Here is a 17,732-nt window from a genome sequence, read left to right as displayed (position 1 = left end):
TACATCCTTAGCCGTTATGCTTTTTTTTTTAGACATCTTACTATGTAGCCCAGATTGGACTCAAACTTATGATCCTCTTGCCTCAACTTTCTGAGTGCTAGAATTACAGGGATGCATCATGATGTCAGGTTCTAAGTATGTTTTAAATTGGGTATTATTTAATATTTATATTTAACATGAATCTACCCATGCCCTTAATACTTTTGTATGTTGATAAAATAAGACTGACTTATTATGACAGTATACACAGAAAGCTACTGATATGCTATTTGTTGTGAGTTGGGTCCATCATTCAAACTGATTACTTATATTGATATTTGTAGCATCTAAATGTTGTATAATTAGGGGGAATTTAGTTATTGGTAGAAGGAAACTGGCCAACTGGCTGGTAGCCAAGAAGGTCTGAGCTGATTTGGAAGGGTATATTTATGATAGGAACTGCCCAAGGATAGAGACAGTTCTGAGATGGGAATGCCAGGAATTTAAATAAGAAAGGGTAAATGAATGTCCCAAGAGAAAATAGAGGAAAAGCATGTGGCCTATTTTTTTTTTCTTTCTGAGTCTGAGGGACATGTGAGTCTAGGTTTTGTAGGGGTTAGACTCTTTCACCATTCTGCCCATCTTTTCCCGAAAAGAGATAGCTTATGGGTTGCTGTGCTTTTTAGAATATATACTACAGAATCCCCGGAGAGCAGGGATTAAGGTGAGGTTTTAAAATTTGAGAACCTTTCCTACTATGTGCCTTCTCCTTCCTCAAGTATTAGATTGCTTGCTATGTTTCACAAACCTTTCACTGTTTCACCCCAAGTAATATTTTTTTTCCAGACAAACCCACTTTGAATCATGCTGAATTTTAGAAGGACACGACAAACACCATCTGGCCATAGGTCCAACTCGAACTTGAACCTGTTCTGTTGCTTTCCATTTTTTGGATGTCGTCGACGATCCAGGAGTCGGGTAAGAATATTTAGAAATATGTCATTAAACTTTAATAGGCTCTGACTAAGTAGCAGAGGAGTGGGTAATGTAGAATGTGGGATGACTGTGTGGACGCAGTATGATGTTTGTTACCAAAGAATTTATATATGTTCAGTCAATTCTGTCTTTCCAGAGTTGGGGTTGGGGAAATGGGTTGAGATTGGATTCCAAACATCTTTGACAAGCTGATGTGGGTAAAAATAAACATGACAAAGTCTATTAAAGGCAAACTCAAATCCAGAGGAATACCAGATTATAGAAATGAATACAAGATGGTCCTGAACTGGGTATGTATAAATATAACAAATAATTGTGTAGGGCCCATGAGAACTATAGGTCAAACATACCAGTAACAGAATGTCCTATGGCCACAAACATTGAACATGTTCTAACATATAGATATATTAATAATAAAATAGAGAGGGGCTGAGATATAATCATGACATATTATGCATTTAAGGTTTTATCATGCTTTTTAGAGGAAGTAATGTGTACAGTTTCAGCATCGACAACCTATCTATGTAAAATATGGAGTATTTAGGGAAGGTCCATGGAAAGCAAACTGAAGTGATCCCTTTCAAATTCTTAGAAAATTGTTTTTATAAAAGACAACAAAAAGCCCTTAAGTGTTAACTGTATTATAAGTCCTCAAAAAGTTGGAGAGGCATTATATGAGGGTAGAAGAAATGGGTCAGACAACTCCTAAACATTTTCCCTGTAATCTGCTTAATGAGGTGACTGATGCCATGCAGTAAGTCAAGGTTGTTGTAGCATAACTTAATACTCACTTTAAAATACTCAAAAGTTAGCATCACTTGAAATATAGATGAAAATTTCCCCTCTGAGCTTTGTTAGAATAAGACTAAAGGCTACCATTACGAAATGATTTTAGTACTGACTGGTCATATAGCAAAGTGGACAGTTTATTAGTAGATTTTTAGAAAGCTGTTTAAATAATATAGGTCTGTGAAATAAGGTTCATTCACCAGTTCAAAGGGGGAAAATTGGATTCCTAAACATCCATTTTGTTTCTCATTATAATTTTGATAGCATTTGCCCTTGGGGGGTTTTAAACAACTTCATAGACTTTAAGATTTCCCAGACCTCGTTTACATTTGTAAATATTTAACAACACCCCACCTCCTTGCCCCTGGTTTCTAATGTGCCTACACATTTTTCATTTGTTTAGCTTAACTTCCAAGGCTGTGATCTAGCAAAGTGAAGATGATATATATGAAAATATTTCTTTAAAAAAAAGAAAATACTTCTAGTTAATCGTCACATTTTTGTTTTATCAGATTACACTAGTTCTTAAATAATTTTTCTCTGCATGCAAACCAAATGCTTGTGACAATTGGTTGAAATAAGTTAGGCTGCTAAGCTGTTCTCATTTTTTATTTTATATAGGCATAAGTTCTTTTAAGCATTTATTTTAAGAGATGAAACTAGAAATTGGAGGAAAGTGGCCATTTTTAGTGTGCTATTAACTCATCGAGTGCATACGATTGAAAACTGTGGTAGGCATGCTGAAATGATGTTTATTTTTCTTTCTCCAATTTCAACATAGATATGTCTAAATGTACCGAGGTTGCATGACCAAGCAACTGGCAATTTCAGGCAATTAGCTACTTGTTTGGGCTTAAAGATAATCAACACTCATTTTTGACTTTTTTTTTTCAGTAAAATGTTCAGTTGAAATTTCACTCAATTACTTACTTCACACAAAGTGAAGTGGAGAATTGAAGCAATTATCTACATGATTCAAACAGAAAGATGACCTCTTTGACCTCAATTATAGTACCTGGATATTTTAAGCAAACTGTGAGTTTTGCTTGAAAACTGGAAAAAATGTGGTGTTAAATATTTACAAATGTAGCATTTGTTCAGAAAACTGCTTAAACCTTCAACTTTTACTTTGATTTATGGGCCTAAACATTAACTGAACTAGTGATAAGTAATTAAATAAGTGATTTGCTGAATTTTCATAAGAAAAAATATTCTTTAAAAATAAGTGTGAATTTTAAGAATTTTTTATGATGACAAGTTTATTAAGAAAGAGGGAAACATGATAGATTCAAGATGCCTCTTGTATTTATAGTTTAAAATGTTTTAAAAGTCTTCAATAACAAAAAATGAGACTCCAAAATTAACATTTGAAGTGGAAGCAAGATAAACAACATGAGACATACTAATAGGAAGCTGCAAACAAGGGTGGATGAATAGTGACATGATCCCTTGCACATTGCAATATGCATTTTTATTTATTTATTCTCATATATATATATACATATATGTTACATTACCAAATTTTCTCCCAGTCCCTCCTACCTACCTCTCCTCTCCCCCAGAACCACTGTATCTCTATTTCTCTTTAGAAAATAGCAGGCCTCCCAGGGATATCAACCAAACATAACATAACATTATACTAAGACTAGACACACACCCTCATATCATGGCTGGACAAGGAAAAGGGTCCCATATGCAGATCAGGGAGTCAAGGCACATCTATTCCTATGTTTAGGAATCCCACCAGAACACCAAGCTACTCAACAATAAAATATATTCAGAGGACATAAGTTGGACCTATGCAGGTTCCCTGACTGTCAGTATAGTCTCTCTGAGTCTCTGTGAACCTTGCTTAGTTGATCCTGTGGGCTGTGTTCTTGTGGTGTCTATAATTGTCATCAGAGAGGCTTCATCTAGAAACTGATAGGCACAGATGCAGAGACCGACATGAGGAGATTATATGAGGAACTAAACACTCACTTTTATTCTAAAATCAGTTAGTTTAAATTATGAACAGAAACAAAGCAACAATAGTTGTTTATTGACAAAAATGCTTTAAAGCAATAGAAAGTGCAACATTATTAACTTTTTATCATTCTGTAGGAAAGCAGGCATCCAGGAAACCAAATCTACCCTGATAATGTGACTATTGCACAAGGCACAGATTCACTGAATTATAATTTTAGAGTTGAGGATGTATCTTGGCTATAAGAAACAGAAAATATGACAATTTGGATTTTGTACATATGTGATCAGAAAAACCAATGACAAAATGGATATCCATTGGAATATTACACATTTACAAAATACCTTTCATGATCAGTTTCCTTCCCTACAAAGTAATAGTAAACATTATCTTTTATGGCTCTCAAAATTACTCTACAGAATGCATATAATTAAATCAGTTTATAAATGGAAAAACTGAAAGGCAAGATAACAAAAGTGACCAAAGTCATACAGCACGTGGTGAAAACAGTTTGCACACAAGTATCTCAGTACATTACCCTGCTGCTTGTTTATGATAAAAGGGGTCTTGAGGTACTTCATCAATAGAACTGTTAATTGATGCTATAGTTAAAAAAATAAATGTATTTTTTACAGCAGGTTACTTTGGGATATGATCTGGCTCATTGACACTGGCAAAATTTTTAAAGGTTTTGGCTTCAACTTTGTATGGCTAAAGAAAAAATATGCAACTCCACAAATACTGTCTTTGATGTTTTCATCTGTTGATGGGTGTATTGTATCAGTTCCCTTTTTGTTTTGTTTTGTTTTGGTTTATGGTTTTATTGAGACAAGGTTTTTCTGTGTAGCCCTGGCTGTCCTGGACCTCTCTCTGTAGATCAGACTGGCCTTGAACTCAGAGATCCACCTGCTTATGCCCCCTGAATGGCAGGATTAAAGGTGTGCACCTCCACCACACTGTGTTTTTTGTTTGTTTGCTTGTTTTGTTTTTAAGATAGTTAAGAAAAAAAATATATATAAAGACTTAGGAAATAAATAAAAGGAAATACATGATAATAAAGAAATCTCATTAATTAAAGTTGTGTGGGGAGGAATTAGTACACTTTATTATTCTCCATGATAGATACATACAATGGCAACAAAGAGTAGATACAGTTTTATCATTGCTTCATTGCTTTTTAGATTTATTTTTACCTTTGTACACACACACACACACACACACACACACACACACACACACACACACACATGCATACTCACACACACATGCACACGCATGCACCACATGTGGGACTGGTATTTTGGGTATTCAGAAGCAGACATCAGAGCCACCAAAACTGAAATTATGGAAAGCTATGAGCCGCTATGTGGATGTTGCTAAACGAACTCGAGTTGTTTGTAAGAGAAACAACTGTTCTTAACTGATGGGCCATCTCTCCAGCCCTGAGCCTGGCAATCATACACCTTACACTTTAGTGGGGAATTGAATAATAGTCAAATGATTTCATAGTATATATATCAACAGATTAGAAGTATAATAAAAAATATATGTGATACTAAAGGAACAAAAAGAAAGAGAAACTATTTAGCTTTTCAAGTATGAAGCCCAAAGAGAGGGAGTGCAAGTTGAAATAACCGACCACTGAACCAAGGAGTCATTAGGGGAAGATAAAGAATGGAAAGAATGATGGTGTTGCTGGAATATTACAAAGAACAAACGAAAATTACCAGTAGATGCGGTTAGAATGAGATGCAGGCAATAGTTCCTATGAAGAAATTATGCTTCTGAGTTTAGATTCGATATCGAATATTATCATCTATATTTGATTTTTTAAAAGCTAGTTGCTAATATGAACATCTATATTCAATAAAATGTAAATGTTATAAAAGTCATCTTACATTTATTTCTAAACTTTAAATTCTAAAGTCCTATTTTTGATATTCCTGCATTCTGTCAGGTATAGTTCATTTTCCATACTGACAGGATGTAGTCTGTTTGCTTTCAGTATTACTGATACATGAGACTCACATATAAGAAATGGTGAACTTTGGCAAGAAATATCTCATTTTTATTTGTAAAAAACATCAGGAGTAAGACATTTGTGAGAAACAAAAGATATTTAAAGAGAAAAATCTTGGAGAATTTGTAAACTAGCATCACAATTTAGACTGAGAAGAAACTCAAGAAGTCCACTTGAAAGCTCTCAATAAAGTCTAGGTGAGACTTGATTATGCTGGAAGGATCAAAAGAAGAATAGAGAGCAAACAGTCAAGAAATTCAGTCATATGAGAAGTTTTCTTTTTCCAATAATCATTACTATTTCCTATGTGGCAGAGGCCAATATAAATAGCGATAATAGGCAATTCAACAAGACAGATAGTGTTTCTTTCTCAAAGCAGTTGGCAATAGTTGTTATGGGTTTGTGTTTTATATATATATATATATATGATTATATATCTGCTGCAATTTTAAGTCAAAAACTAATATTTGTTATTTGTGTTAGTCACTGATGAGTGATACAAACTTAAAGCTCAGGGTACTTTCCAAGTGCTCAGATAATCTGGTTGAAGAAAAAGAGTTAGGAAAAGAAGAAAGCAGTATCTTAGACATTCATATATGAGATGAAATTAGCTGAACAAATTCTGAGAACACAGAAAAGAGTTGGCATGGGTAAAAACATTAAATATAAAACTGCAATAAAACATTAAATATAAAACAGTGCAAATCAAGACTAAAGTTATATTTACAAAAGCTCATAGACTAAAGATTTTGGATTTTGTTTGAGAAACATTAAAAGAGCAAATGAGTTTTTTGAAAAGTACAGGTATGTTAGCTTTCTTTGCACAGAACTGACAATTTGACAAGTGTGTTTGAAAGCTGAGTATGGAGGAATTAAAGGCAACAATGTTTCTAGTGCAAATTACTATGCATACAATATGGCATTAACAGAACTAGAGCACAAAAGGCCAGTAGTAGAATTTTTATGATGAGAAAATTGATTGATTTAGTTTATGACACATTGAATTAAGGTGAATAAGAAGTTTCTTTGATGTCTAGCAGACATCCAGAGAGCATATTTAGAACCCAAGAGAGATATTAACAGATACAGAGAAAGCCTCTCTCTCTCTCTCTCTCTCTCTCTCTCTCTCTCTCTCTCTCTCTCTCTCTCTCTCTCTCTCGGTGTGTGTGTGTGTGTGTGTGTGTGTGTGAAAGGAAAGTAATGCTTATGTTAGATACAGGCTAGGTCAGAAAGTTAGCAGAGAGAATGAAAGATTTACTGAGCTAGAGACTAAAATAAAGTAAATATTGTAAGATGGAAACATTATTTTAGATTTTGTGTCCAGTTTGAAATTAATTATTATGTTACATGTCTTGTTTTATTTTATATTTTGAGATGAGTTTTGACTGTGTACACAGGCTGGCATCATACTCATAGATTTAAATGACTTTTTGGTCTCAGATTTCTAAGAAGCTCTGATTATTTATTTAAGAGATGCTGGGGATTGAACCTAGGCTCTCATACATGTTATCTAGCTAGAAAGTTAGAACTCATTTCTTATGCCTTGATAGTTCACCAAGCTCCTGAAATTACCACTGAACACTTTGACCACAAACATTCATAGTTATTTTTTCTAATGAAATCTGTAATCCTCACTCTTCTGAACTTTTTCTAAAGTCAGTTTATCTCTAAACTCATGTTTCATTAATTTTGCTTGGAAAATTGCCTGACCAGTATGGATCAAATAGAATACTACAACTGAGTAACAAATATTGCTAATTTTTATCTTTTGAGGCAGGGTCTCTCTATGTAGTTCTGTCTGTAATGGAACCCTCTATGAAGACCAGACTAGCTTTAACTTCCTAGAGATCTGCCTCCCAATTGCTGAGATTAAAGGAATGTGCTATCATGTCCAGCTTTAATATTTTTTTAATTTTAATAATTTAACTATTTAGATAATTATATGTGCTTTCAAGATCATATCTTTTCTCAGTTGCCTATTGTACTTTGTGTAGGGTTACGGTTTCCTGGAGTTTTCTCTGTCCACATTGGCACATGCATTGGTATCATCCTTATTCAGCTAATACTTTGTTTGTCCTGTTCCTTTGTGTTCTGTCCTGAGGCACCAGTGCCTGACAAAATGGAGTAAGTAACAAGAAGGAGTAAAAAAGGGCTAAAGGAGCCTGGATCAAGATCGAGGAGGAGGGCAGTACCTGCAGATGCTCATGAAATTCTGGTTGAATGGATAGAAGAATAAATGCATATATTGTTAAATGATAATATGCAAAATTATCAAATATAGTGATTTGGGATTTTTGCTAAAACAGCTTTTATTTCTCAATATAAGCAGAAAACATACTTTTAACTTATCTACTTAGAATTTTATTTTTCACATTTTAACATTTATGATTAAATATTCTATTATAAAATTAGATATTCAAAGTGACTGTGAATGTCAGCTGGAATAATGATCCATTGAAACAAAAAATTAAAAAATTAAACAGCAGAATACCTTTTTGAATTTGTCAGATGACATTCTTTGCAAGGCTTTCCCTCAGTCCCTCCATTTCTTCCTCCTTACTCCTCCTCATTTGCATCCTCCACCTTCTTCCTTCTCACTGTATTTCTCTCTCCCCCATACTCTAGGCTCTGAACATGCTGAGTTCTAAGTATCCTGCACCAGATGCTTATTTTTTTAAACATGCACTATATATGAACAACACAGGGGCTTGTTAAAAAATATGTGCTAGGATTTTTCCTGTGCATTTGATCTTTGGTTCGGTCAGCAAAGAGAAATGGGCAAGAAGGAAAAGTAAGTGAATATAGGATAAGATTTGGCAAACATATCTTCTTTTGTTGATGTTTTCTATGGAAGATCAGATGTTATTAGATCAAATGTTGTCATGAATAATTTCCCCATCTAGACAAATGATGCTGACTTTAGTTTGTAGTCAAATGTTGCTGGTAGGAAGGCATCTAAGGTATTCTATAATACACTGTCAGCCTTTGGAAACAATCCTCTCCTACCTCCCCTTCTCAAAAATACCATATAAGGAGAAAAAAAACACTCTGAAGATTCTAGAAGAGTAGGAGAGAGAGAGACAGAGAGAGAGACAGACAGACAGAGAGAGAGACAGAGAGAGAGAGAGAGAGAGACAGAGAGAGAGAGACAGACAGAGAGAGAGAGGGAGAGAGGAGAGAGAGAGAGAGAGAGAGAGAGAGAGAGAGAGAGAGAGAGAGAGAGAGAGAGAGAGAGAGAGAGAGAGAATTAAAGTACTGGAAGTTGTCAATTGTCATTTTGGATCAAGTCAATCTCTTTGCATCACTGTATTTGGGCACTATATTGGTAACTCAGGTTCAATGGAGGAAAATACCAGAAATATAGGATGAGTTTTATATTCTTTATGTAAACCAGACTTGCTCATTTTGTTTAGTTCTTGGGCAGACTAAAAAGCAAAAATCATAACTAGTTTATCCAGAAGTAAATCTTCTTACCAATAATGGAAAAGAAAAATTGCCAGAGCCTGTATTGGTGATGATACACAGCTCATTTCTATAATGGGCATAAATTCAGATTGATTAAATATTTTTTGGCACTTTGACTTTTACCTCAGAAAATAAGACAGGATTATTTATTATGATGACTGAATAATTCTAAAGCAGATCCGTATTCAAGTAAAGAAGATGCACCATATATAATAGACCTAATTCTATTTTACCTAATATACATGGAAATAAAAATGCAGATTATTTTTAGAAGTTCAGGCAGAAAAGCAAAAGTAATCTGCTTTTAAAATTGGACGCATATTATCTTCTATGCTAGATGGAAATCTTGTAATCTAAACAGAGTCCAATGCCTCTAGTAAATGTTCGAGTGTTGGTTCTAATCAAATTGAGATCAATAGTGCACTGTTCCCTTCCTATACTGCACACTAAATAAATGTATGACAGTAATTCAAGTCTGAGTAAATAGCCATATTAGAGGAAGACAATTAGGACTGATAAGTATCATTATTTGAGATGTTGACATGAATGCAAACACCTATCTAGTCATTCGTGTATGGTGTATAAAGTAGCAAGGGCTTGAATCTGGCTGGGAAAGAATGGGAAAGAATCAATATTCTATGAAGAAAAACTGTGGGTGAGTAAATGGATGAAGCTGTCGATTGTTTATAACAGATGGTAGTCAGGGGTGAGCTTATGTGGCCTAATTCTCTGGTGCTCCCTACGTATGTGCTGATAGGCTTAATGTTTTTACTGGATAAATGTGTTGTATTAACTTTTTTGGCTAGTGGAGCTTAGTATCACCACACTAAGTGATTTACTAGAGATAATATGCTGGCCTGCATGCTTTCAGAATCTTGCATCAATGTATCCTCCAAGTTTATCTATCTTTATAAATATTGATCAGTTTTCTTCTTTCTGCTTTGCTACTGCTCATTAATAAGCATAGGAAAATATTTAGATATCTCATCCACATGATATAAATTCTTGTTGTAGAACCTGAGACGAATAAGAAAATTATGAGATGTAATAAGATATTGGATGAAAAATTGGTTTATTTGAATCAAGGTCTTATATTTAAAACCCTCAATCCCATTCCTTATACTAAATCCATGATCTTGGTCAACAAAGATATATGCTTCCTGCCAAGTTTATGAACAGAATTTATCATATGATAAATTGTTCTAGCACCCCTATTTAATAATAATATATTGTAAGGAAGATAACAAAGAATAATATATTTACTACATTTCAAAAATCAGAATAGGAACTCAGTCAAAGCCTGGTGAGCCAAAGGCCATGAGAGTTGAGTTGCTTGAGTTTCATAAGTCCAGTAAACTAGAATGTCTACTTTGGAATAAGTTTAACTGCAGAAATTAAAGACACCCTGAAAGGGAAGTTGAAATGTATACAGGGTGTAGTGCCAGGTGATGATTATTGGTAAGTGGATCTTAAATCAGAGGAGGAAGTAAGAACCAGGAATGTGGACAAAGTAATAAATGGTGGCAGAAAGAGTCAAAGACAGGGCCTGGGAAGGATACAGGGAAGCAGTAAGAACAGAACGCAGGGAATATAAATTAGGAGCTCTTGAGGGCCAACAGTATGTCACAAGAGAGTACAAGAAGTAATGAAGATGGAGTGAGATGCAGAAGTGACAGGGGCTTGGAAAAGAAGAAAGAGAAGTTGAGGGAGTGGGCATAATATGGAGGCATTTATCTGGTTATTACAATTTGATATATTCCATATAGAGAGGATGGATGGTATCTGTGGATAATTTAACTTTTATTAAATTGAGTCATTTATTTAATTCCCATTTCTTTGCTTCAGTGAAGATAAACAACGTAGCTTCTTAAATTGTTTTGGGGCATATGCAGCATAAGTAAATTATATATGTATATGCATGTGTGAGAATGTGTTAATAAATGACTACCTCTTCTACTACACATTTGCTTTCCAAAAAAAAAAAAAAAAAAGAAAAACCCAGGTGTAATTAAGATTAAGAAATTGGTTAATTAGCAATGGCATGCAGCCACCTGCTTGGGAGGTGTGCTAGTTACTGAACAGACTAGTCTTTTGGCTACCTTTTCTATTAAAATGTTTAAGATATTACTTCTTTGGGGGAATTATTTTCATCTCAAGTTATTTTTAATGCTACAGTGTAATTATTTGATCATCAAAAAGACCATAACTGAATGAAATTGTCATATGAAATTATAAAAATCAGTGCAAAGGAAGCAGTATTATTTGGTACTTTTAGAGAACATGTTATCAGAATTAGTACTAGTTGTATTTACACAAATGTATAGTGATATTGCAGTTCAAAGGAATTGTTTTCGTATATATACATTTTAACCAATTTTCTTTCATTTCAAAACAAATTTAATCATTCCCTTTTCTCTTATATAGTATATTAAAGGAAAGCCAATAAAATATGTTTAAGAAATATAAGTAATTTTTCTAACACTTAATAAAGCAATTGAAGGAATATGTATCTGCATTCTAATAAAATATGTAAATTTCATTATTTTTTAAGTTGCATCTGTTAAAATATTTCAGGTGGAGTGGATATCTCTAGGAGATAGCATGCCATGGTAATCATTCTAGTCTTTAATGTTCGGGTGCTCTGCACAATTGCAGGGAGCATGTTGCTTGTGCTGCACTGAAACTCTGGAAGGACAGTGACTCAATATGTTAGTGGGAGGGAAAAATCAGGTGGCAGAACAGGCTATTGCTAAACAGGAGTATATGTGTCTATACAATCATCACATAAACATCTCCACCCATAGCTAAGGTTGCAAGGGCTAGTATGGGTGTAAACATCTCTACCCATTAAAATTTGCTTGTAGCTCAGAATATCTTTTCAAGTCTCCCTGTTTTTCTCCCTACTCCACTACCAATACTCTTAACATTACCTTTCATTATTTTTTGAGACAAAGCCTACTGCGTAGGCTAGGTTTCAGAGACAGAGGCTACAATGTGGTCCAGGCTAATCTTGAATTCACAATCCTGCTTCAGCCTTCCAATTACTAGAATAGCAGGTTTGTGCCACTACATCTCTTTTTTTTATTAAATTATTAGTCATACATTGTGTATCAGGGTGTTCCTTTTGTTTATGTAATGCACATTGTTATAAGACAGGCTTATCAGGAAATACTTTTTATATGTTAATAGAGTAATGTAAATAGAACCAGATTATTTTTATCATTCCACCAAACTTCAGGCCTTTGAGTAAGATCCATTTCTTTTAGCCTCTAGCCACTACTTAGAATGTTTCATTTTCTAAATTTGCTATGTTCCAAGATCTTGTACATAAATTATTGAGAGAAACTTTTCATTTGATTTTTTTCACCTGAAAAGAATGAATTTGTAATTTGCTATTTTTTGTTACCATTTAGTTTCATCCTTTTTTATAATTTGATCCACACATTGTTTATCTATTTTCAGCTTGGACTGTTTGGGGATTTCCAGTTTGGAGAATTATTGGTAAAACTGCTGAAAAGTTTCACATACAGCCAAAGGTCATAGTTTAAAGCTGTAACCGAAGTTACTCTGGAGGCTAAGGCAGGAGGATCCTAAATTCAAAGCCAGTTAGGACCACACGACATATTCAAAGCCATCCTGGGAAATTTATTGAGTCAATTTAAGAAATTCAGTGGGGGTACAGATGCATCTTAATGATAAAGTACCGATCTAGCATGCCTGGGACACTGAGTTCAATCTCTGGTACCAGAAAACAAAGCAAAGCAAAACAAGTAAAAGCCTATAAACATTCACATAGTGCTTACTGTGGGAACATGCATTTTAATTGTTCTTACTAAATGTGTAGGAGTGGGGTACTAAGTCATATATGTGTACATTTAGTACTTTAGGAAATAAGCAGACACATTTCTATATTGGCTGTGCAATTTGCACTTTTAGAAATAATGTAATGGTGTTCTGTTAAGGCTCATGCTATTCAGAACATTTTATTGCTTGAGTTTGTGGTTTGGTTTTTAGTTACTCTAGTAAGTATGTAGTGGTATCTTACTGTGATTTTAATGAAGATTTCTCTGATGGCTAATAATATTTAATATTTCCTCATTTGTTTTCCCCTCATGAGTGTATATTTTTTTTTGTAGAAAGATTGCCAAGTTGCTTAAACATAAAGGTTGTGTGTAGTTTCAATTTACTTTTTCCTCTTGGGTCTCTTTTGTCTTTCTCTTAATAGTGTTTTATAAGACCAAGGCTTTAATTCAATGTAATTTTATTTGTCAATTCTTTTCAGTATTTCCCAAGAATCTGTTGTCTCATTCAGAAAGTTCCTATGTTTGTAGTGTGAAATATTATCTTTATGCTTTCTTTAAGTATTTCCAAAATCTCTGGTTTTATATTAAGGATTTTTTGATCCAACTTAAATTGATTTTTGTGCAGAGAGATGTATATATTTAGTTTCCAGAACCACTTTTTGAAAGGTCTCCTCTCCAGTGAATGTTTTTTTTTTGGGGGGGGGGATCTGTCAAAATATCAGTTAACTGTAGCTGAATAGGTTTATTTCTAAATTCCCATTCTATTATATTGGACTATGTACCTGATTTGTGCCCTGGCTGTCCTGGAACTTGTTCCATAGACCAGGCTAGCCTTGAACTTAGATGCCTGTCTCTGCCTCCATGTGCTGAGATTAAAGTTGTGTGTTAACATACCAGCTTCTGGAAATTTTATATAAACAAAATTATTTTACCAAATGGATTAAAATTTATGAGCTAAGAAATACTACTTTGGGTGTTTCATTGAATTTCTACATATTCTTCATAGATTTTTGTCCACAAATTCAGTATAAAATTTTGATAGGATTGTTATTGTACGGAATAAACTAGACTTTCCCATTTGTAGTTACTCACTAAGGAACACAGCATATGTATTTATGTAGCATTTACATTTCATGAGGTATTATAAACATTTTAGACATGATTGAAAGTATACACATACATACATACATACATACATACATACACATTTTGTGAAAAGTTCATACAATATAAATAAAGAACTTAAATATTTACTTATGGAAGGTCCTGCACTGAAACCATGATAGATACCATGAGACAAATATGTTTGGTTTTATAAAGAGACCTTTATTGTAATTTTCAGCTTTTATTATCTGTCTGTCTATCTATCTGTCTGTCTGTCTATCTATCTATCTATCTATCTATCTATCTATCTATCTATCTATCATCATCTATCTATCTCAAAGTCTTGCTATATAGTGTAGGCTAACTTCAAACTTTGGATCCATTTGTTTCATTTTACTAAATACCAAGATTACAAGTGTGCATTGTTACGTTCAACGGTACTCCAACCCCCATGCTTTTAAGCCAAGGTCTCACTATAACCCTGGTTTGTCTTGAACTTGCAATTGTTCTTCTTTTTTGGCTTTCCAGATGATGGAATAATATGTATATGCCACTCTTCTAGATTCAGTACCTATTTTGAAAGGTCTTGTTTTGTCTCATAGGACTCGTTGGGATTATAGACATCTATGTGTTGCTCACGTTATTCTAACATATATCTATCCTTCATTTGTTATTCTAGATCAGTGGTTCCAACCTGTGAGTGGTGACTATTGGAAAAACACATTTTCAATGGCATTGTAACTGAGGCACCTCTCAGTAGCAAAATTGCAATTATCAAGTAGCAACAAAAATAATGTTATGGTTGGAGTTAGCACAATCTGAGTAAATGTATTAAAGGTTTACAGTATCAGGAAAGTTGAAAACCTCTGTAAAATACTTGGAAATGAAAATAACTTCTAGTTTTGATTTCCTAGGGACTTGGCACAACATAAAAGCATGGCCTTTTAAAAAAATTACACATTTTTAAATAAAGAAAATAAAATGGGTAGTGGTGGTATGATACTCAGGTGAGTCTTGGACTCAAATCTGAGGTCTTTTCAAAGGAGCTATCCAGGGTGCTGCATCTCCCTGAGGTCCTAATACTGGGCAAAATTTCAACCTGCTGTCTCTGACACATTGGAGAGAAATAACCATCTATCACCTACTCAGACTGTATATATATATATATATATATATATATATATATATATATATATATATATATATATATGTGTGTGTGTGTGTGTGTGTGTGTGTGTGTGTGTGTGTGTGTGTGCTCGTACATATGTTTTGTGTGTGTGTGTGTGTGTGTGTGTGTGTGTGCTCGTCTTTGCATTCATCTTATTCTGTAGACATATCCAATTTTGCCCAATTTCTCAGTTGAACTGCTAACTAGCCATAAGGGAAAAGGGCACTTTTATTATGTTCAGCCATGTATAGTAATACCGAGTGCCAATACTTCATACAATGAAGTCTTAAAATGCACAAGTAGTGTTTTTATAAAGCATTTTAATTGAAATTTCCTTTGTAGTTGAAATTTGTAGTTATTTTACAAATTCCTATTATTTTTGCTTTGATATCTGAAATTTGGCTAAATTATTTATGGTTTTGGAATCAAAGAGTTTTCTAGAGTATCTTTTATACTTTGACTAATTGTAACATAGAACAATAGTTCCTAGAGTTTATTCTCTTTGTTTCATCACAATCACAATATCTCTTGGTAGAATTGCAAAATCTCAATCCTCAACCTAGATTTTATGAACAAGAAACACTGGGGATCTACTCAGCAATCTGTGTTTTGATGATCTTTGCAAATGATTCTGACACATATTTACTTAGAGTAACATCTTAATAAGTCTTAAATTATATGGTTCAGTTTAATTTAAGTTTTATTTATAAACTTAGTGAGTAGTGGTTAGAATTCTTTTCAATTAAAAATGCAGGTGTGTGTATGTGCACACTGGCATGTGCATGTGTGCATGTATGCCATACGTGTTGTGCACAGGTGTGTGTGTGTGTGTGTGTGTGTGTGAGAGAGAGAGAGAGAGAGAGAGAGAGAGAGAGACAGAGAGAGACAGAGAGAGACAGAGAGAGACAGAGACAGAGACAGTGACAGAGATAGGGGAAGGGAGAGGAAAAGAGAGGAGATGAGAGGACAGTTGGAGGTGAGGGGATGGGAGAGGAGAGAAGAGAGGAGGGAGAAGAGGGGAGAGGAGAAGAGAGAGGAGAGGTGAGGAGAAGAGAGAAGGTAAAGGGGAGAGAGGGTAGGGGAGAGGAGAAGAGAGGAGACAGAATAGGAGAGGAGGAAGAGGCAGGGAGGAGAGGGGAGGGGAGAGGAGATTCAAGACAGATTGTATAGTCCAGTTTGGCTTGTATCTCACAGTCCTTCTGCCTTTGTTGAGTGCACAGACTTTAGATAAGTGATTCAACACTGAGTCTCGGTGATTAGATTTTTTTTTTTTTTTTTTTTTTGAGATAGGGTCTTTCTAGTTCTGAGTACTTGAAACTCTCTGTTTAGACCAGGTTGGCCTCATATCTACAGAGATTTGACTTCCTCTGCCTCCCAAGTGTTAGGTCGTGAGAATTCTAAGCATATATTTTCATTTAGGTGATAATTATTTTTGTAAATTGTAAAGGACAATCAGAAATGGGGTAAGTTGGTTTAAGTACAAGTATATAATTTTCATTATATTATTATAGACTTAGGAGGTATGCTTAAAGTTTGTACAAGATTACATAGTTACTCCCATAATTTTAATCAAGGAGTTGTTAATGCTTAGGATTTTCCTCAATAAAGGTCAGGATTTAGAAGGAACTTAAATTGAAACTGTGAGTTTGGAAATAGACACTGACTGAATAGTCTGTTGAGTTTCCTCACTCAACCTCAGTGAACAATGTTGTAAAGGATATTGCATCCAGATTAGCTTTATATCTGATGTTATTGCTTTGACTTATAAAAATGTATCTTTTTTGAAATATGGCTCACTATCATCTTTATTTACATCATCCTAGAAATTCATTTCCTGTTCAGTAGATCAATCATTTTAAAATTTTGACCAACCTATTGCCAGTAAGTCTTGGAAAAATACCCTTAATATTTCCACACAGAAAATAGCAATATAAACATATATTTTGTTCTGTCTTAAAGATATTTAGAAATAAAGAAAAAACAAATTTGGTCTTCATATTTTGCACATATTTATATTATAGAAGAATTGTTTTGTAACAGATACCACAATTAGAATGAAGACTGAATTTTTAAGTAGATCACATCAGTATTTTTCTTAAAAATCTCAGTAGAATAGAAATGAGAATAATGGTTCTACTCTTCCTCCCTGTCTCTAATAAGGTAAAAAAATTCCCGTGCTACATAATATATACCTTAGTAACTGTCTAAAGATAAAATTTATTAAATTATCTTTTAATTTACTTATTGTTTAATATCATCCATTTTATAATACAGACAATAGCAAACTTATACTTTACTAGTGTGAGTTCCTTTCTTTTTTGCAATTTGATTTGTAGTAGCCCAATATTAGCATATATATAGTAAAAGTTTTCTACAACTGTTAAAGTATGATTTAAAGATAACTCATTTACACTTAAACACTTAAATTTCTATTTTTCTAAA

At 33.9% G+C, this 17,732-nt stretch overlaps 1 protein-coding gene across 1 annotated transcript in view; it reads left to right on the top strand.

The window, feature by feature from the left end:
• Positions 1–843: 843 nt before the first annotated feature.
• The window catches only part of RPS6KA6 (ribosomal protein S6 kinase A6), a gene marked incomplete at both ends in the record, with an annotated part of 96,628 nt that continues 79,739 nt past the window's right edge, over positions 844–17,732 (top strand). The window contains one exon of the mRNA XM_080909986.1: positions 844–957. Coding sequence (XP_080766112.1) covers positions 844–957 — 114 coding nt within the window. The remainder of the gene's footprint in view (positions 958–17,732) is intronic.

Source organism: Micromys minutus (genome assembly GCF_963924665.1).
Source record: "Micromys minutus genome assembly, chromosome: X".
In the NCBI taxonomy this organism is placed as follows: Eukaryota; Metazoa; Chordata; class Mammalia; order Rodentia; family Muridae; genus Micromys; species Micromys minutus.
Note: the sequence above shows the minus strand (reverse complement) of the source record. Positions and strands in the feature narration are given on the sequence as shown.